Source organism: Oryctolagus cuniculus, chromosome 3 (genome assembly GCF_964237555.1).
Source record: "Oryctolagus cuniculus chromosome 3, mOryCun1.1, whole genome shotgun sequence".
In the NCBI taxonomy this organism is placed as follows: domain Eukaryota; kingdom Metazoa; phylum Chordata; class Mammalia; order Lagomorpha; family Leporidae; genus Oryctolagus; species Oryctolagus cuniculus.
In genome coordinates this window covers 33,872,099-33,894,693 of record NC_091434.1, presented here as the reverse complement: position 1 = coordinate 33,894,693, position 22,595 = coordinate 33,872,099, and the positions used below count along the sequence as shown (strand labels likewise).

General features: G+C 40.5%; 1 protein-coding gene across 7 annotated transcripts in view; it reads right to left on the bottom strand.

Moving 5' to 3' along the window:
* Positions 1–7,042: 7,042 nt before the first annotated feature.
* Positions 7,043–22,595, bottom strand: part of INO80D (INO80 complex subunit D) — a 76,726-nt gene continuing 61,173 nt past the window's right edge. For 6 of the 7 annotated variants that reach the window (XM_051849222.2, XM_051849226.2, XM_051849220.2 and 3 more), the window contains 4 exons: positions 21,415–21,548; positions 16,883–17,100; positions 15,979–16,136; positions 8,474–14,542 (listed from right to left, as the gene is read on the bottom strand). In XM_051849222.2, the coding sequence (XP_051705182.1) occupies positions 13,404–14,542; positions 15,979–16,136; positions 16,883–17,100; positions 21,415–21,548 (1,649 nt within the window). In that variant the 3' untranslated portion in view covers positions 8,474–13,403. Of the gene's footprint in view, positions 14,543–15,978; positions 16,137–16,882; positions 17,101–21,414; positions 21,549–22,595 lie in introns of all 7 variants that reach the window. The other variant, XM_051849223.2, reaches the window with a different exon arrangement.

The window sequence follows — 22,595 nt, the reverse complement described above, 5'->3', positions numbered from 1 at the left end:
CTCTGCCTGTCAAAAAACAAAACAAAAAAAAAACATTGGGATGGGGGCCGGCACTGTGGCGTAGCGGGTAAAGCCACCCCCTGCAGTGCTGGCATCCCATATGAGTGCCAGTCTTGGCTGCTCCACTTCCGATCCAACTCTCTGCTATGGCCTGGGAAAGCAGTAGAAGATGGCCCAAGTCCTTGGGCCCCTGCACCTGCGTGGGAGACCTGGAAGAAGATCCTGGCTCCTGGCTTCGGATTGGCGCAGCTCCAGCCATTGCAGCCAATTGGGGAGTGAACCAGCAGATGGAAGATATCTCTCTCCCTCTCTCTCCTCTCCCTATGTAACTCTTGACTTTCAAATAAAATAATTTTTTAAAAATAAAACATTGGGATGGGTGTTGTGGTGCAGCGGGTTAAGCTGTCACTTGGGATGCCTTCCTCAGCATACCTGGGGCCAAGTCTCGTCTCCACTTTCAATTTAGCTTCCTGCTAACGTGTAGCCTGGGAGGTATTAGATGGTGCCTCAAGTATTTGGGTCCCTGCCAATCACATCATGGGAGGTACAGATGGAGTTACTGGTTCCTGGTTTCAGCCTGGTCCAGCCCTGGTGTGGCGGGCATTTGAAGAGTGAACCAGCAAATGGAAGCTCTCTCTCCCTGCTTTTCAAATAGGCAAAAATAATGGAAAGCTGGACAAGACGACAGGCTGTGAAAGGAACAAAGAAGCGCCTTAGTGCTCAGAACCACATATTGCTGGAAGGTACAAATTAATGCAAGTAAGCAGTTTTTTTTTTTTTTTAAGATTTATTTATTTATTTGAAAGTTTGAGTTACATAGAGAAGGAGAGGCAGAGAGAGGTCTTTCATCTGCTGGCTCACTCCCCAATTGGCTGCAACAGCTGGAGCTGCACCGATCCAAAGCCAGGAGCCAGGAGCTAACTCCAGGTCTTCCCACGCAGGTGCAGGGACCCAAGGACTTGGGACATCTTCTACTGCATTCCCAGGCCATAGCAGAGAGATGGACTGGAAGTGGAGCAGCCGGGACTTGAACTGGCACCCATGTGGGATGCCAGCACTGCAAGCAGCAGATTTACCTGCTAGGACACAGCATTGACTTCAAGTAAGCAGCTTTTAAAACAATCTGGGCCGGCACCGCGGCTCAATAGGCTAATCCTCCGCCTAGTGGTGCTGGCACTCCAGGTTCTAGTTCCGGTCGGGGCACCAGATTCTGTCCCAATTGCCCCTCTTCCAGGCCAGCTCTCTGCTGTGGCCAAGGAGTGCAGTGGAGGATGGCCCAAGTGCTTGGGCTCTGCACCCCATGGGAGACCAGGAGAAGCACCTGGCTCCTGGCTCCTGCCTTCGGATAGGCATAGTGTGCCGGCTGTAGCACGCCAGCCGTGGCGGCCATTGGAGGGTGAACCAATGGCAAAAGGAAGACCTTTCTCTCTCTCTCTCTCTCACTGTCCACTCTGCCTGTAAAAAAAAAAAAAAAAAAAAAAAAAAAAAAAAAAAACACACACACAAAAAACAAACAAAAAAACAATCTGAAGGATCTCTGCCCAGTCCCTTTAAAGGTACTGCATCAATGCAAACACTACACTAACAGGTTGGTCCCTAACGGCCAGTAATTCTTACTCAAATCTTTAACTTACCAGGCATAATCTCAAAGATTTGTACACATATTTTGAAAAGAAGCATTCTTAGGTAGAAAATAGCAGGAGTTTAAATTCAACTGCTATATAACTTAAGAAATGGACAATTTTATGCATTATTCTCCATATGTTGTCATTTTCAAAGGAAGAGAAATGGATGGATTTCTTTTAGTGTGGCCATTTCACTAGTGCTGTGAGCATCTGCTTGTGGATTCAAAGTACAATTTTGGAATTACAGACCAAGTGAAATAAGTCCAAATGTTTCCCCCAAATTAAGAAATAGTAAAACTCTATTTTTCTTTATGAATTGTGTCCTACACTTTACAACTAAAGCACAGGAAATGAAGTATTCCAATTTATTTTAAAAATTCAATTCCTAAGAGATATAAGGCAGGCACTTGGCAATGCTTTAAAGAAGAAAAGTGTTTCTTCAAGCTGTTTGGGTTTTTTAAACATTGGTTACATAGCAAAAAGTTGATCTTATATTTGTAAAGTTATGAAAATAAAGATGGGACTTCTGCTTAAGTGAAATAGAAATTGCCTTGTCAGACCTCCATTACCATACATTAACAATTTCAAATACAACTTCAGTTTGACTTCAGGGATGGATACCACAGTTAAAGTCACCTTGAGGGACTGGTATTTTAACATACTGGGTTTAGCGGCCACCTGAAATGCTGGCATCCCACATGGGCACCAGTTTGTGTCCCAGATGCTCCACTTCTGATCCAGCTCCCTACTAATGCCCTGGGGAAGACAGAAGAAGATGGTCTAAGTGCTTGTGCCCTTGCTACCCATGTGGGAGACAAGGATGGAACTCTTGGCTTCGGCCTGGCCCAGCCCTGGTCATTGTAGCCATCTGAGAAGTGAACTAGTGGCTGGAATATCTCTCTATTTCTGTGTGTGTGTATCTTCCTTTCTCTTTGTAACTCTGACTTCCAAGATTTTTTTGTTTTTTAATTGATCCACAACTATTATAAATATTAATCACTGTTAGACTACAAAAGCCCATGCCTCAATCTCCCTAGGATTCTTGACAAAATATAACATATAAGAAAATGCTGTTTAAATGAAGAGGGTGAAATACCTACCCTGGATTAGCAGAATCCACCAATATCTAGGAAAAGGAAATTACACTGAACACAAAGCTACTTCACAGCAAGATTTATTAATACATCCAAAAGAAAGAAAGAAAAATCATTTTGTCACACTATATACAGATAATACATACAGAGTTTTATACACATATTACATCAGTTTTTACACAAGAAAAATATACATAAAAATGTAAACTTTTGTATACAAAAACCCTTAAACAAATTAAACAAGGACCAGATAACAAAAGGAGACCAATCCATTATTATTCATCAAATTTTTAAAACAGTAATACAGTACATTCATTGAGATATAGATGGAAAATGTGAGCCGTCTCTTCTTGTTTAAAGGGAAATTACAAACGAAAAGCCCATCACCTCCCAAGAAGTGGTCCCCCCAAGCAACACCGCACCCAATGCCATGGATAGGCCCTTCCACCAGAACTGGGGGCTCCTATCAAGACCTGCCCAACTCCTCCTCACCCTCTCCCGTCTGCAGAAACAAGTGGCTCCTGGTTTTTGTGCATATATCTAAGCTTGCAGCCACTATTAAATAGAGAAATGAAGATGCTCAGTTTGTAAGTTCCCTTTAAGCAGCTTTTTTTTTTAAATATATATATAGATAGATAGATAGATAGATTTAATGTATGGCCTGTTAAGCTTACGTGTGCCAAGGTGAATGAGAACACTGAAAAAAGAAAGGCTTTGAGAACTGCTAGTCCTTGCTACCATGCAGTTACTTTTTTAGAAGCGACTTGAAAACTGTCCAACCTGTCTGTCATTTACTGGTTTCAAATAAGCTACCTCACCTTTGATTTCCCACTGCAACTTGGTGTTAACTTACACGTCAGCCCTCCAGTTAGTACCATACAAGAGTCAGGAGGCGTTTTGTTAAAGGCTGCTTCTGATATCAAGTACCAGCTCGGGTGCTCTGTGAAATCATTCAGACCCCAACCTCTGTAATTTAGTCTTCTGGGGTACTCGTACTCCACTAGTTTTTGTAACATCTTGGAATTTAGGACCATCTATCTATCCTTCTCTCTCTGCAAGGTCTTGAGATGGAATCTGCTGCCAAATCATCACAAATAAAATGATATCTAATGTTTTTTTTCCCTTCATGTTCTTGCACTCAGTGTGTTACACTGATACACTAATGAAAAATACTAGAAGCTGTGAGGAATAAGAATTAAATCTCTGTCAAGTACACGCAACTTGGAGTAATTTCAAAAAAGAAAAAAATAAACAGTTTGGGAAGACCTTTAACCAAATAAATGCAAAATGTGCTTAAGACAGTTTAAAGAGAGAGCTGTCTTTTTTCAAAGTTGAATTTTGAACAAGGCAGAATAACAATTAGGTGATATATTTCCCTGCAGCAAGAGAGTAGTTAACTTCCCCCCAGGCAAAATGATCTTAATGATCATTATTTATTAATGAAAGGAAGAGGCAAATTGGTGAATTAAGTTGATCTAGGAGATGGTGGATGATACACACTAATGGAAATATTAGGATCACTTTATGACTGAAGTAAACAGGCTGGTTCCCGGTACATCTCCATGTCAAAAAGAGGAAAAATGCACAGAGTTCCTTAAGTGAACTTTGTCTCTCATGGGAGAGATGGCATTTTAAAAAGTCTCCCTTTCAGTCAAAAATACATAACAAAAAAGGAAAAGGAAGATAAATAAATAATGTGTGGGTGTCTTCAGATGAGACTTTTAAATGTTCTTAAATAATTTCTGATAATGTATTTTAAGTCATTACATACAACTGCCATTGCAGTGACAATATTCCAGTAGGGGCAGCATTTTGCTAAATGTAAAAGATTGCCATTTAAAACTCATCCATATACATGTGTATATACAGCCATATCAACACTATTTATATACATATATATCCAGAGAGCAACACTGCATTGCCTCTGAGTATCTATATATCCACTCCCACAATATATGAGACATACTGTGTGAGTATATACCAAAGTATATGTACACATGCCCCAACATGTATATATACACTTTTGTCTGTGTGTGCATAAGAGCTTTAAAGGCACAATATATAGGGATGCAAGTTTTCTAGAGAGCTGCAGCAAAGTTAAAACAGAATGTCACAACTGTGAGAAAAGTCAAAAGGAAATAGAGCAGAAGTCATTACACAAGAATTCATCAAAGCAGTTTCATCACGAGAAAAATGAATTAGTTCCAGAATTCACGAGGCTTACCTATGATTTTGTATGCTTTTCTTAAAATCAGAGGTAAAATTCTAACTAAACCACAAAGTAAATCAAACTTTAAATGACAGTTAAGTATGAAAATAAACCTGGCACTAATATCCATCATAAAGTCCTAATTGCATTCTTTTTCAGCTTTGGTCAAATATCCCAAAATCATCCAGATAAAACTTTCAAACAGGTTTTGTTTGGATGTTGGCTTTTTGTTTGTTTTTTTGAGACAAAGATGACTACTCAGTTCACTAGATTCTTATAGGAAACATGACTACAACTTAACATCTTCAGGGAACATTTCAGAGATAAAGATCTTTGAAAGAAAACAACCAAGAAATAATGAAATGTGCTTAAGCCAAGCGCTTCTAGCTAGAAAGGACATAACTTGGGAGGGGGACAATTTATTTTTTAACTGAGATGGACCAGAACAATGCAGTGAAGATGGAACGTAGAACTGAAGTGAGAGGAGTTAGAAGAGGTTCATTTAGGATAACCAGCAACAAGACTATAACCCACAGGACTTCCATTTTAGTATGCTCCGATGACGTGTTTATACCATCACCTCTGTCTTACAGAATAATCCAGAGTTTGACAAAGTCTGTTTACCTATTATACACACACATTTTTTAGGGAAATATATGTATATAGCTTTATCTATACACACACATATACATACGTGTATATATAGATTTATACAAATGTATAAATAAACATAATACTTTTCAATCTTTCCATTGACAAGGCAAGTTCACATTCAGCAAAGTGCCACCACATCCCATACACACATCTCTGTACAGATATACACAAAAGGGTCTGTTTTCACCCTTCAATCAGGGAGAATTTATTCTAGCAAATCCCATTAACCAGCAACTGAAGGGAGAAATGGCACCAGTACAAACTCCCTTCTTTCATTTGCATGCATATGTACAAGAAATATGCAGATTTTTCTAAAATCCAAAAGCAAGAGTAATGAAAGTGGAGATGCTACAAAAACACAAGTGTAAAAAAGAGCAACATATAAAGCTTTCCAAGATCCTGAACATATCTAAGATGAAGTAAATGGAGCTTCAAAAGACAACTACAAACTCAGCTGTACTATCAGAAGTTGTTTTGACATATTCCAAAGTACTTGATTTTAATATTAAAAATAAATGTGATTGGAGCATTTAATAACAACTCTAGTTTTCACTGTTTGAGACAACCAGATATCCCAGTAATGAATGTATAGCAAAGTGACACTTAAAATACAGGAATGCATTTTTAAAAATTCCACATGAATTAGGTAAAAGTCAAGGGTAGCATACTTTTTCCTATAGCCAAAGTATGGGGGTGGGGCAAATTACAACACAAATGAGTAAATTAAAAAAAAAAAAAAAAAAACATTTTGGAAGTAATTAAAATCACCTGTTTTGAAATATGCACAGTGAAATGATCCCACCAACTCCTTAAACAAAGCAGCCCCTTCAAAGAATTCTTTATAAAAGTCCTAGACTCCTTCTAACTTTACCAAGAAAAGACAATTGACAACATTTTATTACTCAGAATATGAAGAAATCTATTACTAACATAAAAAAGTTCAATAGGTCTCTGGTCCCATCACCCCAACAGATAAACACAGCTCCTGTCTGAGTCCTCTCCCTCCCCCCACCCCTTTCTCTCTCTTTACCCCTCTTATTTTTATGCTCAAAATGAGAGGCTGGTCTTAGAATCTACTGTTTCTCACCATCAATTTAAAAACATAGCATAAATTAATCCAAAGGTTAAAATAAAATGCACATGATATCAGAGCTAGCCTTTTAACATAAGAATTTGGTGTATTTATACAACAGAGACAATGAGAAAGTAACTCTAATACCCTCAACTAAATAAATCATATTTCTACAATACATTTGGTTACCATTCTCTATTTTTACATAAGCACACATTCATAACTCTCACACACGTGCCCCCGATGTATATTTTTGCATGTGTGTAAAAACACAGACATATACATGCACACAAGTTATTTAATTAATTCTATTTTTAAGTCACAGTGGGAATTCCTTAGTGAGGAGGGATAAAAATTTCCTGAATAAGACACTGAGAACATCTAGATTTATCGTTTTCTCTATTTTACTTCCCAACTTACAGGATGAACTGTAAATTAAAAAATAAATCCATAGGAAACAAAAGAGGTCTTAAAAACTTAGTTTACAAATTCCAGCTACAGTAGTTGGAGTTTTCTTGATCTATGTATTTTTACTTACCCTGTAACTAAGCTTTTAGTCATCTTAAGTGTAAACCACAGATCATTTACTAAAGAACATGATTCTCAACAGTTGTATGAGCAATAAATGGTCTAAAGGTGTTCTACATTTTGAGGCCCCAGGATATCCTTTCAGTTTATATATCTGCAAGGTAGCAAAGGATAGCTATACACCTTGACACGGCAGAGATCCAGTGTAAAAAGGTGCTTCACTAGTTTGTTTTGTCAAAACAAAAACAAAAACAAAAACAAAACAAAAAAAAAGAAGCTCTTATATAACTTTTTAGCTATTAAACACATAGGCAACATAATTCATTACACTCAATACAGCTTTAGTATAAAACTTATAATTTATGAGGTGATGTTAATAGCATAAATTAATATACCTTTTTCTCTTAAAATCTACAATAAGTATTCTGAAAGCTCATTGGGGAAGGAAATTTTTAAATAAAAGTTTTAAAGCTGTGCATGATGGGAAAGGATTCTGTACGCTGAAGCTGAGATGAGAGCCTGAAGGAGAAAGGAAAAAGTCCTATGCAAGACACTGTGGGCAATGAAACCAAATGTTTTCTCTTTCTTGCGCTCTCTTCAATGATGAGTCACCTTTAGTTTCTTTTAAAACTATTGTCTTATTTTAAAAACTGCCCTAATTTCCACAAGGAATCCCTGAGACATACTCAATACTATACAGTGAAAAGAACTGTCACTGTTGAGAGGAACTGATTCAACCCTTCCAGACAGACGGAGACAATGTCAACAAGTGTCCAACTTTCCATCATTTCAGCACTAATTCGTTGGAGCCAACTGTACCTTAACGATGCAGGCTGGAGTCATTTCAGGGCAAATCAGTCTGTTCCCCAAGTAAAAGCAATGGTGTGGCATTTAGTTGCACTCGAGCCTTCTCCATTGCATGTTGAAAATTTTTCCAAGGGGAACTTTGGGTGCATATAGACCTTACTTCAGTGGTCCCCAGCTTAAAGAAACAAACAAATTAAAACAGGACAAGTGAAAAAAGAGGACTCCATTACTCTTCGGCCAAGATGAGCACAGATGAGGTGTGTGCACGTACATGTCTGTATTGGGGCTGGGGAGAGGCAAGTAGGCAGAAGGGGAGGAGAAAAGCTGTGCAGCCCAGCATGGTTTCCCACAAGTTAAGTTCTTCTCTCCTAAGAATGCTTTTCAGACTAAACTTGACATCACCAAAAACTCTGTCATTCAAACTAGCTGAATATTCGCAATATTCAGGGACACAGGTAAAGAAAGTCACACCAAATCTGTTCTCTCTCTCTCTCTCTGAAATGCTACATTTCCTTTTATTAGCTCTGTATAACAGACAGGAAAGGTAACTCAAAGTAAGAGCTGGAGTGAAAAAGGATTTTTGCTACTTAGAAATAAGGCTCCTTAAGTCTAACCCACAATCATAGCAATAAAGACACTGGTTATTAGAAAAGATGTTAACTATTCATGTGTTTTATGTTTTCTTCCCTAACTCGCTGGTCAGGTGAAAATGCTTAAGAGATACCTGAATACGTCCTTCACTGGTATTTTCTTACAAATCTCTTCAAAGATAGCATGTAAAATGTTACTTTTTTACCACTAAACATGATTTTGGTTCCCTCCAGAATGTCCTATAGGAAAGCCGTAAAAGTCAAGATATTAAGTAGTCATTACGTTGTTTTACTTTTTTGTACAATGAAGTTTCAGTATTTTCAACTTACTGGGGGGAGGGGGATGTTTTTTCATATCTACACACACACCCTATATATGTGTATATGTGTAGATATATAGTGTGTGTATATACTATGTTTATATATAATATAGATGTTTTATATATATATATATATCCCCAGAAATGCATTTTTTTGTCAGGAAAAATATCCTTGGAACAATGCAGGTATTGGCAATGAATGAGATACAGAGAATACTGTTTAGTATGACTAAATTTTCTTTCAAAGAATCCTCTAAATTGCCTCATTAAACTGGAGATTTTGTTGACCATGTAGTAGACTACTCTATTATTCCTCACTTACCAGATTAAGAACAGAATTTAATGGAATTTTAAGAGGCTCATAAGGATGAAGAAACTGAAAACAAAATATTGAAAACAGTTTTCCATGAATTTCAAATCTATTAAGTAGTGAGTTTAGTGTTAACAGCCTCATCTTTCTGCAATACCGATCCACAACCTTCTGAACCGACTTGGAGCAAAGGAAAGAGCCCCATGAGCACTGCCAATGAACTCTCTCAACCACTACTTCCTTGGTGACTCCAGGGCACAGGCAGGACAACAGATAGGGATCAGTGAACCCATAGCACAACAGTGGCCTACACATGCTCACGTTCTAACGCCAATCTCCAAAAAACCGGATGGCACAGCTCGACAGCAATGTCAGCTCTTCCATGGACAAGCACCGCACTGGCAGGGCGCTATGTGTCTCATAGAGATGGTTTCCTCCCTAGACAAAGCACTGCCCTTGCTCCTGGGGACTGTGATCCTGGCTGAGAGTAAGCTCTGAGAAGGAAAAGCTGTAGTGTTGGTGACAGAAGATGATGACTCTTAATCTTTAGTTGAGAGACCAGGCTTATTAACTTTCTTCAGCCTTAAGCCACTAATGACGGCAGCATTAATTTTTAATAACTTTAAAAAAATGTCCAGATTGACTTCCATACCTACTATTTGCTTCTCATTAAATTATTATCTTTTCACAGGGGGACACTAGACACACCACACCACCTTTCAACATGAAATTGCTCAGAAAGTCACTTACAAAGCAGTTATATCACACAGGGTAGGCTTACTGGAGAAAATAATCCTTGCTGTATAAGCTATGCCACAATAATTAGAAAATTCCTTCCATTGCATAGTCTGTCTCTTGGTCGGATAAGTGTACTTGATGCTTACTGTTGTCAATTGTTTTGTAGCTACACAACCTACCCCGATGTGCAAATCGCTAAGCTATTTTTACAGAAGAAAAAAAATGATGTCTTAAGTACTTTTATTAAAATAATATAAATAGCTATGTAGAGAGTGAGGGAAAGAAAGCCCATCTTCTCTTCAGATGCTATAGTTCAGAGCCAGGGATTATCACACATTAGATTGGAATTCAGATTCTCAGGGGACAGAATGCACCCATTACCTGCAGCAACTCTGTAAATGAACTCACAGTGACACAATCTAACTGGCCTTTAGAAATGGTCCCAGAGAACTGCAGAAACAGAGTGAGCCTTCTTTGCCACTGTTTCTCATACATTTAAACCTAGAATAAAAGCTAGTTTCCATCTAATTAGGACCTTACCCAAGATTTGTTTTTGATTCCAGTATTGCCTTATGAAAGCTTAAGTGCTATTTTAAAAGACCCTAATTTTCATATTTCTGGAATAAAAGACACTTCATTCCTTTCTTTATATATTAATAGCAAACCTACTACTAATAGACTAGAATTGCTCCATTAGCTGGAAGAAAAACATAATGATATCTCTGGGCTTACAGATGTTCTTCTCTCTTCCAAAGAGGGCTCAAAAGAAACAAGAGCAAAGCACACAGCAAGCTTGGATATTTGATTTGAAGTAGATGAAATGAGCAGAGAAGTGTGTTTTTGCTGAGTCCTCAACTCTACACTGGTGCCTTCTAAGACCGCCCCTTCCTCAGCTATCACCCTGGGCATCTAAACAAAAATGAACTGAGTCAAAGTTTTTGGTGTGAAGCTGTAACTGGCAACATTCCTGATCATTTCATGCCTCCTTACTAGAAAGCAGAGAAGGGCTTTTAAATGCACATAAAACAGAAAATTGCAAACAATAAAATGTGCAACTTACTGCAAACTCAGTTTTCATAACTGAAGAATTTTAAGCAGCTAATAAGACGGACACATAGCCAGAAAAAGTTCCAATTGACTACCCACGACTCCCTTCACTGTCAAAGAAGGGCTGATGAGGCAGTCAATACGCAGCTCTGCCACAACCTTTAGTTAGTGCACAACGCAGACTACACCAAATAGCTGGCAAGGAACAGTTCTCTAGTGATGATTATAATGGGATGTGAAAATAGATCAGCAAACTAAATGACACTTTTGAGCAGAGGTCACTACTCTTAATCATTTCATTACAGTACATTAAAATAAAAAAGCTTACTAACATAAGTTTACAGGTGAGAAATATTCAAATTATCTGTTCTCACCATTCAGAATAGAAATTTATGGTGATACCAAATATAATTTTGCTTTGTGACATAATTTATAATTTAGAAATTTCTCAATCTGCAAAAAAGGCAAAGCTATTAAAAATAAATCTTCCAATCAATTATCATGATTTAAAAAAAAACTAAATATATTACAAACATATTTTTGGCCCCCCCCAAAAAAAACTTTCAATAAATACAAAATAGGGCATATAATGATTATTTATACAGTTATGTGACATTTCCCCTCCATATCAGGCACGTGGTATCTGCATAATGCCTGCTGATCACCATCATTCCTTTAAAAAGCAGAGAAAGAAAAGCTTTGAAAAGAAGGGACTGGTTAGAACTAGCATGGCATAGAGAATACATACAGGAAGTAGGAAAATACATCCAAATCTTTACCTATGAGAAAGGAATTAAAATCAAATATTCCCTGACAAATGAATTATTGTACCACATCATTAATAGATATGTCTCTCTACTATCCTTTAAAATATAGATATATATATGTATGTAAATTAGACTAGACTTAGGTATAAATAGCCAATGGTATCTCAAAGGACAGTGAAACTTCTTAGCAAAAGCAGAGTAGAGATGCCTTTAAAAGCTTTACCTTCTCTGGGGGAGGGGGGAAGGCAGGCAAGAAGAAACCTCACATATTCATTTCATAGTCACCAACTTGCTAAACTATCCAACATGATTTTAAACCTAAAATCGTGGTACTTTAAAAAAATTTCCCAAAACTATGTCCAAATTTGTTTAAACCTAAGTATTTAAATTATTTTAAAAGTACCAAAGGGTGGGTAAAATTTATGTCTAAATTCCATATTCTGTTTTGAAAGAAACTTTAAAATGTGCATCCTTCAGATATTACACACCACTTCACAACTGGTTCACTGATTCTACAAGTGTCTTCAACAGTTTACAGATCTCACCAAAGAATCACTACTGTAAACATGAAAAATTCAAAAGCAAAAAGTGGATCAAGGAGTTCACAGATTTCATCTCTCAAATCTATCTGACCTATCCTGCTTTTTCACATCAAAATATTTTCTTTAATTACATCTCACAAATGTATTTCATGACAGAGATTTAGAAACAAATGCATGTCTGAAGAGGCCAAGTGACCAGACCCCAGAACCTCTGCAGCCTGGCAGTCACTCCGGGCAAGCTTCTCCTGACACCCCACGCCGCCAACATAAATGCAGCCTTTTGTGGTCCATTTCTTCTTGGGCCAACTTTTAGCAGAAAAGAGTCGTGCTACTCACATGATCAGACTGCCACCTCCCTATTCAGGAAACTTCGGCTAACTGAGTGGGGAAAATGACTATCCTTATTAGGGTTGTGAGATGTAGGAAAGGAGGAAAGAGCCTTCCGGGGCGGGGGGGGGGGGGGGGGGAGCAAACCAACAGGACAGCTGCATTCTGTACTGCACAAAAATACATGTGTGGGTGTATGCATACTCACAGCCAGTCAAAGATGACTTTTTCCTTTCCATTAAACACAATTGCGAATGGCAATGGCATCCCAGCCTCACTGCAGTGTTTAACAATTAGTGCTAAGTCACTGCCCTGACCTGCCTCCAGTACACACCACCTGCTACCTCTTACCCAGGAACTCAATCAATAGATCATTCTATCTCGAACCACCTACGTAAAAACCTGGCAATAGAATGGAAAGCACTGATCTGAATACTAGGAAATAGTAAAGGGCACTGGTTATCTGAGGTATCTTCCACTTCTAGGACTTGCTGCTGAAAATCACTCCTATCCAGTCACTGTGCTGAACCACTAGGAAAACCACTGGGACTGCGTGGACCTGCCAGGAGGGAATGAGCACCAGTGCTAAGGAGCACACGTGAACACTGAAGCAAGGTCCACCGCAGGGCCACCTGCTGAACTGGGAAAGGGGTGCCCCTCGAATCCCCACCTGGTATTTTTAAAATTTTCTTTAGGAAAAGGGGACACGGGTGCTAAGGAGGAAACAAAGAAAATGCCGGGTTCCCCACCTGCCTGCAAATGCACAGACACACTCAGTTAGGGGAGGGAAAAGAGGAAGATGCATTATTGGTACTTGTAGCTGTGGCACCTGTTACCGTGAAGCCTGTGGGAGGGGCTATCGAGCTGTGGCTGGGCTGCAGGTCTTTAGGAATGCCACTGTGAGAACTCAGCTGGTGGCCAAAGGCTGCGCTGAACTGAGGGAGTTGCTGCTTGGGAGAGGTGGAGGCCATTAGTTCAGCAGAAGGCCCCATGCCACTGAAGCTGGTCTGTGGCAACCCCGGAAGCACACTGGAGCTGCTGGGGGTTGCGGTGGCGAAGGCAGGCTGTGTGGTCTCTGAGTTCGAAGTGGTGGGTGGCGTGGATAGGGAAGTGGAAAGAAGATGTCCATCTGCGCCGAGAAGGTTGCTAAACGGAGAGGGATCTCCAAGGTTGACAGGGAGATTTCCCCAGTGAGTTCTGGGGTTTACCACTCCTCCAAGTGGCACCTCAAGTTGGGCTGGGAGCAAGTGCTGCGCCATGATGGGCATCTCTGCTGAAAAGGTAGCTGCCATATTATCACCAGAGTAGGATGTTGTATGGGGAGATGTGATATGGTCACTGTAGGGAGACGGCACGTGCTCACTATCATAATGGCTTCCATGGGGTGAGGAGTGTGAATGGTCACTGCTGTATTGCTGTCGTGAGGTGATCAGGTCATCTGCCTTGCTCAGCAGCTGGGCAGGATGTGGCCTCTGGGAGGCATGGCTGCCATCATGAAGTCCATGAAACTGTCCTGGGAAGGCTCTCTCCCCAAGTGCACTCTGGCTGATCAGAGTGGCAGAAGTAAGGCCAACGTTGGCTGGGGCAGAGAACTGCCCCTGGATCTGCCCTGCCAGGGGTGTAGGTGGGTTAGACAAGGTAGCAGAACGGAGCAGGTTCTCATCCAGCTCTAGACTAGAAAAATTATCATGTACTATACGCCCATTCAACAGCTCTCCTAGGTCCGTGTTGACTTCTCGGCTCAAGGACTGGATTCCCGAAGCTCCAGTACCTGTGGAGAACACCCCTATTCCTCTATCCGACAACTCCTGGACTCCAATGGTACTCAGGCACTCGAGAGAAGTTACAGCCTGCAAGGCCCGCTCAAGCTCCTCAGCTTCTTCGGTAGTCGGGAGGAGGTCTCCATTCTTTCCTGAGTCAACAAAAGCCATCAAGTCAGTAGAGCTTTGATCCATTCTATCCATTGCTATCACATATTTAGGTTATTTTTTAACAACAGTCTATTGGATATGAGTCCTTCTTGAAAAGAAAAGTTTCCAGCCGGCGCAGTGGCTCACTAGGCTAATCCTCCGCCTTGCGGTGCTAGCACACCGGGTTCTAGTCCCGGTCGGGGCGCCGGATTCTGTCCCAGTTGCCCCTCTTCCAGGCCAGCTCTCTGCTATGGCCTGGGAGTGCAGTGGAGGATGGCCCCAAGTACTTGGGCCCTGCACCCCATGGGAGACCAGGATAAGTACCTGGCTCCTGCCACCAGATCAGCGCGGTGCGCCGGCCACAGCGCGTCGGCCACAGCGCGCCGGCCGCGGCGGCCATTGGAGGGTGAACCAACGGCAAAGGAAGACCTTTCTCTCTGTCTCTCTCTCTCTCACTGTCCACTCTGCCTGTCAAAAAAAAAAAAAAAAAGTTTCCAAGAATTGAGTTGGGAAGGGAAAAGTGAAGACAGGTCTGAAATGTCAGCTGTTTTGATATTAAGCTGAATCACCACTTTCAATTTATTTATAACACTCTTCCAAAACTATTTTATCCAAGTATTAAATTCTTAGGAACTCTAAGGAGTACCAGTTTAAATTTGTGGTGACCATTGAATCATACAGGTTTCTACCTAAAATTATAGTAATGGCATTAAGATAGAAAGCATCAATTCAGATTTGAGACACAAGGCTGTGTAGAGTGGTCCACTTGGCCTTTTCTAGCCTAGACCCTACCCAGCTGCAGGGAACACCAACAAGCACAGTACAAAGCTCTCACTACACGCCCTGAGTTATCTGTCAAAATGCTTTTGCTTTATTCTCTAATCCTCTCCCCCTCAACCTTTTCTCATTTCCAACTACATTTCATAAAAAGGAAGACTTACTTGAATTTTATTTCCAATATATAAAAAAATCTACTTCTAAGAACTTGATTAAATCACTATGAGAGTATTCCATTTTTAATGGCAACAGCAACATTCTAAAAGTGTAACCAGGGAAATTACCTTGGAATTCTAAACTTCTGGAAAAGTGCATTTTAATTTCTATTCAGGATGGGGTATTTGAAGCAGGGCCAGTTCTAAAAGACTTCAGTAAACTCATATTTTAAATGTCTTTCTTCAAAAATAAACTCAAGTAAAATTATTCATTTTACAGGAATAGCTTGCCTAGCTAGCAAACTACGAATCTACTAAGTCCATAATACAGTCAAGCAAATTATATTTTACTTTCTGAAAAAGGTAAAATAGCTTTAGTGGTGTTATATTTTCCATTTATTTTCAAAGACTTCATATATAAAGAAAAACACATCTCAAAAAAACTCTGTCCCTTCTTATAAACTCATATTAAAAATCAGTTTCTTTGAATCAAAATATGATCATACCTTCAAAAAAATCAAAATCTTGTAAGTCGTCAGGTAGCCGCGGCAGGACATCTGAAAAGTCCTCCTGGTTCAATTCCAAGTCATGTGGAATGTCGGAGATCTCATTGGCAATGTCATCCGGCAACTCATCAGCACTCAGCTCTGGCGTGGATGGGCTCCTGGCAAAGATGACCACTTGTACCACTACAACCCTTACACCTTCACACCAATGCCACCAAGACAAGCTCATCCAAAATGAAAAGAGCCTAATGCCTTTTAGATTTTTAGATACTGGATGCAAACATGAGAAACACTAAGTGAAAATGTGTTTGTCCCTATCTTAAGGGGAGGAAATGTGAAGGCAGAGTCGCTGCAAAGCCAGACCCCAGCATGAGCATGCACATATCTGTACAACCCTTCCATTTACTAAGAGAAGACAATCATTACCAGACAGTATCTCTACTGCAAATCAGTAGAATGAATCACTTTGGTGGACTGAGTATATCTAATTCTTTTTAGGATTTCAAATCTGGTAAAAATAATTTTTAAAAAAGAAATAAACGGTGAAAATCTAAATGTTGAGCTGAAACAGAAGCCCCATTCATCCAGTTAAAATGCTTAACCTTACCAAGATTAATAATACACCATATTTCTGATGGACTGTTTCTGTTGGAATATATATGTAATTTCTGTTCAAACAGAAAAATTTGAACTTAATTAAATTCTCAAATTTAGTATCTGCTTTATTTTAGATCTAACTCAGATACTAGCAAAATCTGTACCCCAATCTGTCAAAAGGCTGGACTGATTCACAGAATGGCTTCTGTAGCCCTAGTATCAATATCACGATAACCATGTGACACTTGATGTTCTGAGCACAATCAGAAAACACAAAGAAAAAGCAAATCCCAGTGTTGCCACTGACCGGATCTGAGAGGCCTCCACTGGCAGTGAGACGCTGGTGGGCATGCTGAGGTTCCCTTGGGGGACTGCAGGGGGAATGGGCTTTTGGGGTCGACGAGGTCCACGCCTTCTCTTCTTCTTGTGTTTTTTGGTAAGAGCAGGAGGCTTGGTTTTTTTCCTGGGTTTCCTCTGCTGCTGGTGCTGAACTTTACGGGAGTTATCACCTCTCAAGAAATTATCCTTTGGGATGAATAAATTGGTTTTTGGAAACCAAGATTACTGGGGGAAAATAATCTATTAAAAATACTTGTTATATTTCTTAATACTCTATGCAATTCCTAAAGCTACACATATGAATAACTTAAAAACAAATAATATTGACTTAATTCTCAAATTCAACACAAAGAGTTCATTCTGCATCTAAGGCCACTATACTAAGTGCCATACTACAAACAAACAAAAAAAAAAGAGAGAGAGAGACAATCTAATTTGTGCTCTCAAAGAACTTGCTTTCCTATGGGAAAAACATGCATGAGTGTATACATAGATACAGTACAAAAAAAAAATGGCAATGATGATAGAAACACCTCCTAGGGATTCACACAAGGAAAATTATTTTTAGTTTTGTGGAATTAAAGGGTAACTAAGACTATAAATGGCTGGCAGAAAGGTGAAGATCAACCTAGGCTAAAGGAAATGTCACAAACAAGAGAAAAGAAACAGCAAATAACTAGGTGTGATGGCTTAGGGTATAATAGGGGATGAAATACAAAAGTAAACTAAAGAAACTTGACACCGTAGCATGTATGACTTTGGAAATCCTGTTACACATTTTAAACTATATTTAAAAGGCAATGGGGTGGTCGGCGCCGTGGCTCACCAAGCTAATCCTCTGCCTTGCGGCACCGGCACACCGGGTTCTAGTCCCGGTCGGGGCGCTGGATTCTGTCCCGGTTGCCCCTCTTCCAGGCCAGCTCTCTGCTGTGGCCAGGGAGTGCAGTGGAGGATGGCCCAAGTGCTTGGGCCCTGCACCCCATGGGAGACCAGGATAAGTACCTGGCTCCTGCCTTTGGATCAGCGCAGTGTGCCGGCCGCAGCATGCTGGCGGCGGCGGCCATTGGAAGGTGAACCAACGGCAAAGGAAGACCTTTCTCTCTGTCTCTCTCTCTCTCACTGTCCACTCTGCATGTCAAAAAAAAAAAAAAAAAAAAAAAAAAAAAAAGGCAATGGGAATCACTTTTAATGAGAGGAAGAGCACAAATGAATGTTTTAAAATGATTAGCTTCCAGGTTAAGGTTACAAGGGGATAGATGGAGGAGGCAAGCAACAGAAGCAGTAGTTCCAAGCAAAGGCCTGTTCCAATAATCAACCCAAATAAATAGCTAAGCACAAGGGGAATAGGAATGTAAAACAAAGAGCCTTTGTAAATAGAATTCTCAAGACCTGACAGCTGCTGGGATATGGTGAGGATGAAGGGATTACAAAACTAAAATGTTTTCAGCATTTCTGGTTGAGCTGATTGTTAGATGACACATCATCAATAGGTTCAGAAGAGAAGTTAGGAATTCACTTTGTCTTACTTATGGTTTGAGAAATGCAGATGGCTAAGGAGGCAGAAGAAAGCATCCGGTGCACAGAAATAAAGGGCTAGAGATGTGGAGCTGGAAATCTACGACACAGAAAAGCCCCTCAAGTAATTTCCATGGGCCAGGGAGACAAGATAAAGAGAGAGGACAATAAGGGCACAGCTGTGTATACCTGCTGCAGGCAAAAGGAGAGAGAAGACACACAAGATGTGTCTATTATATGTCATAGACTGAAGGCTAGTGACCTCAAAATTCATGTATTAAACTCTAAACCCCTCAATGTGATGGTATTAGGAGGTGAGGCCTTCAGTAGGACAGTGGTGCCCTCATGAATGGGCTAGTGTCTTTATAAAAGAGGCCCCAGAGAGCGGGCTTTCTGTTACATAGGGATCTGAGGTTGGCAGGGTACCGCCTGGAGGAGGGTCCTCACCAAAACCCAACCATGCGGGCATCCTGCACTCAGATTCCACTCTCCAGAGCTGTGAGAAATAAACTCTGTTGTTTATAAATCATTCGGTCAACAGTATGCTGTTATAACAGCCCACACAGAAAAAGATACCATCTTTATCAATCCTAACATATACATTTTAATATCTCTGCAACAAGTTTACAATTGCTGGCATCTTATAAACGCTGTCAGCCAGGAGATTGTCATTACAGTGGAAATTGCCTACACATGCTCCAACCAGGCTACAGCTCTTTGTACTGGTATCATTCAAACTGAGGTATGTGCATTGTTGATGCTACATGTGGTGGAAAAATATTTGTGTATGCAGAAAGGCACAAAGAGCAGCAGGGTATAAAATTGATATTAGTGTATCAAATAGTTATTAATGAAGAACTGACTGTCATTACTCTTTTTTGCTAAGTAACAACAAAGTAAGAAAGGAAAATAACCCCAACATAGATGAAGTTATGTTATAGCTGATCAGGGTAGAAAACACTGCCTTTCACTTATCAAGTGACACAGAAATCTTTATGACTTTAAAGATAAAAATATCTCTCAAAGTCAATTTTAACAAAGTTTTTTTAATAAGCACAAAACTAAACCAATAAGAAAGCATTGCATCCTTAGTAACATTTTCCCTCCCTTAGTGATATATAAGGCTTGTTTTTGCAATTGATGCCATCTTTGACTCGATGCAATCAGTGATAAGGCTTGTAACTAGATACATCATCAGAAGCCTGTAGACAATATTTCAAGACCAATAACTATCACTAGCATCAAATAAAATAAAAATAAGAAAGAATAAATTCAGACAATCTAAAAGAACTTTAATACTACTAAAATACTTGAATGTAGACAAAAAATTGCAGATTGCATGAATTTATAAAACAAACAGGCTGCTTCCTGGAGCTGAAGCTCTTTTTGGCTCACCACTTGAGGTCTATTTTTATTATGAAATTCAAGAAATAGTGAATGAACAACTACTAGTATCCAACCTTGTGCTGAGCAACCATCTCAGGCTTTCCCTCAGCACCAGGGCAAAAATTAGAAAGGAAGAAGTTAGAGAGAGGTAGCCCCAGTACACAATACATCTCAGCTGTAAGACTCCCAGTGACTACCTGGTTCTGCTTTGAGGCTCCTGCATGATTCTTCTAGGTTGATGCCCTATAGCCCTGCAACACCCTTGGCCATATGCCAGGAACTGCCCATGGAACACATCCTGCCTTGTTCTCCTCAGTCTCTCACTTAGCCCCACCAGAGAGCTAGAACCCCCACTTCCTAGAGCAGGGGGTATGGAACCTTTATTGTGCCAAAGCCCATCATCAGCAGGCCATACAAGATGATCAACTTAAAAAGTTGCCTGCTACAGATTTATTGAATTCTGAGCCCTACCTGCAGTTGTCTTGGCACAGCCAGACCAAATGCCTTCAAAGGCTGGACTTCCTCACCCCTGCACTAGAGGCTTTCTCAGTGCCAAGTGCTCATTCTAGCTTTTAGTGAGTAGTGGAACCAGCATTCATCCCCAACTTCCTCGTCTCAGTCTACCTGTGTCAGGACAATGCACTTGCCAGCTAACCACCTGCTGGATGATCTCATTCCTGCTGAAACACCAAGTGCCACCTGCCAGCCTGCACTGCCCACAGTTTGAACCTCTTCTACCAACCACTGTCCCATCCTTGTGGGCCAACTCTGGCTCTGAATCTTAGCCTATCTTTGCCATGTGCCTAACCATTGATTTATTCAACAATTTCTTTCTGAGCATCTCTGTTCTAAGCAGCAATGAATAAAAAATGTTCCTGGTCTTGTGAAGTTTACAATCTATTACGAGAATACAGACAATAAACAAATAAGCAAATTAATAATGTAATGTTGTATTAATGATAGGAAGAAAAATAAGGTAGAATATGACGACAAAACTGACAGGGAGCAGGCAGTGGAAGACTTCTTTGGTGAGGTGACATTTCATCAGAGACCTGAATGAAATTACGGGGGGCTGGGGGGGGGGGTGGAGAAAGCCATGCAGAAACCTGGGAAAAGAGCATTTCAGGAAGACAGAGAAGCAAGGTCAGGAACCCTGAGGTGGGCGCATACTTAGTCTCCGGGCAGCATCAAAAGGGCAATGCTGCAGCAACTCCAGGGAGGGGAGGCAAGGGATATGAGATGAAGTGAGGAAGGTGCAGGGGCCAGAACAGAAAGGGCCTCGCAGACCATGAAAAGAATCCGAATTTGATCCTAGATGTGAGGGGAAGCCCGTAGAAGGTTTTTGATTGTGGGACTAAAATGATCAGATGTATATTCTAAAAGACCTGCTCTAAAGACTCTGGGATCCCATTTATATGACATTTTGAAAAAATGTAAAGCTATCGGGGCAAAACACAGATCAGGGGAGGAAGTGCAGGGGTAGCACGAAAGAATTCAGGGAAGTGACAGCATTTCTGGGTCTTGATTTATGGTGGTGGCTGTCCAGCTGTATGCATAAGTTTGAAAACCTCTGCTGCAGAAAACGAAATGCAAACTTACCATTTTTTTGGCATGTTCCTCACACAGAGGTGTCTGGTGTGTAATATCAAAAACTGGCACAGAACATTGCTGCCCGTCTGCAAACTTGGCTGTGCAACTTGAGAAGAGCTGCTGAGAGCGGTTCAAGAGGATATCTGGGTTTTGTTTTTAAGAATAAAATACAGTGAAATGGTCTAATTTTTCCATTTTCTATATAAAATTTGCTTCTTCTTTAATGATGTTCAATTAAATATGAATTTAAAAAAGCCAAAGAACTAACCCAACTATTGATATGGGAATATGATACTGTTTGCATTTATTGTCATCAGTCATCTGATGATATTTCTGGAAAAGTCTATTCTGCTAATCAGCTCCCAACACCAGCCTCCCTCACAGCCATTCTAAAGCAGATGGCTGTTGTTTCGAGGAGGATAATCAAATCCTTTATACCGTATTAATTCCTCGAAGTTCCACTATGATGGTTTAAGACTTCTACAAGGAAAACTTTCTGGGGTGCTGTTTGGCCTAGCAGTTAAGACACTCACATCCATATCAGGGTGCCTGGGTTCCACTCCCAGCTCCATTCCTGACTGTGATGCAGACCCTGAGAGGCAGTGAGGATGGCTCAAGGAGTTGGTTCCTGTCACCCACAAAGGAGACCTGGACTGATGTCCCAGCCCTGCTTTAACTGCCAGCCCAATGTGGGCATTTAGGGAGTGAACCAGCAGAAAGAACTCACATGGCCTCTTGCTCTCAATCCCTCACCCCTACTTCTCCATTAAAAATTAAAATAAAAATGAAAGAAAAACTTTCTGCTCATGGTAACTCATCACAGAGAACACAAATTGGGACCGGCATTGTGGCACAGCAGGAAAAGCTGCTGCCTGTGACGCCGGCATCCCATATGGGTGCTGGGTTGAGTCCCTGCTGCTCCACTTCCTGTCCAGCTTCCTGCTAATGTCCCGGGATAAGCAGCAAAATATGACCCAAGTGCTTGGACCCCTGCCACCCACGTGGGAGACCTGGAAGAAGCTCCTGGCTTTGGAAATGCCCAGGTCTGGCCAGTGTGGCCATTTAGGGGGTAAACCAGCAGATGGAAGATCTCTTTCTCTGTCTTTCCCTCTCTCTCTGTAACTGCCTTTCAAATAAATAATCTTTTTTTAAAAAGTAGAAATTTAAAGACATAATTATAAAATAATCTG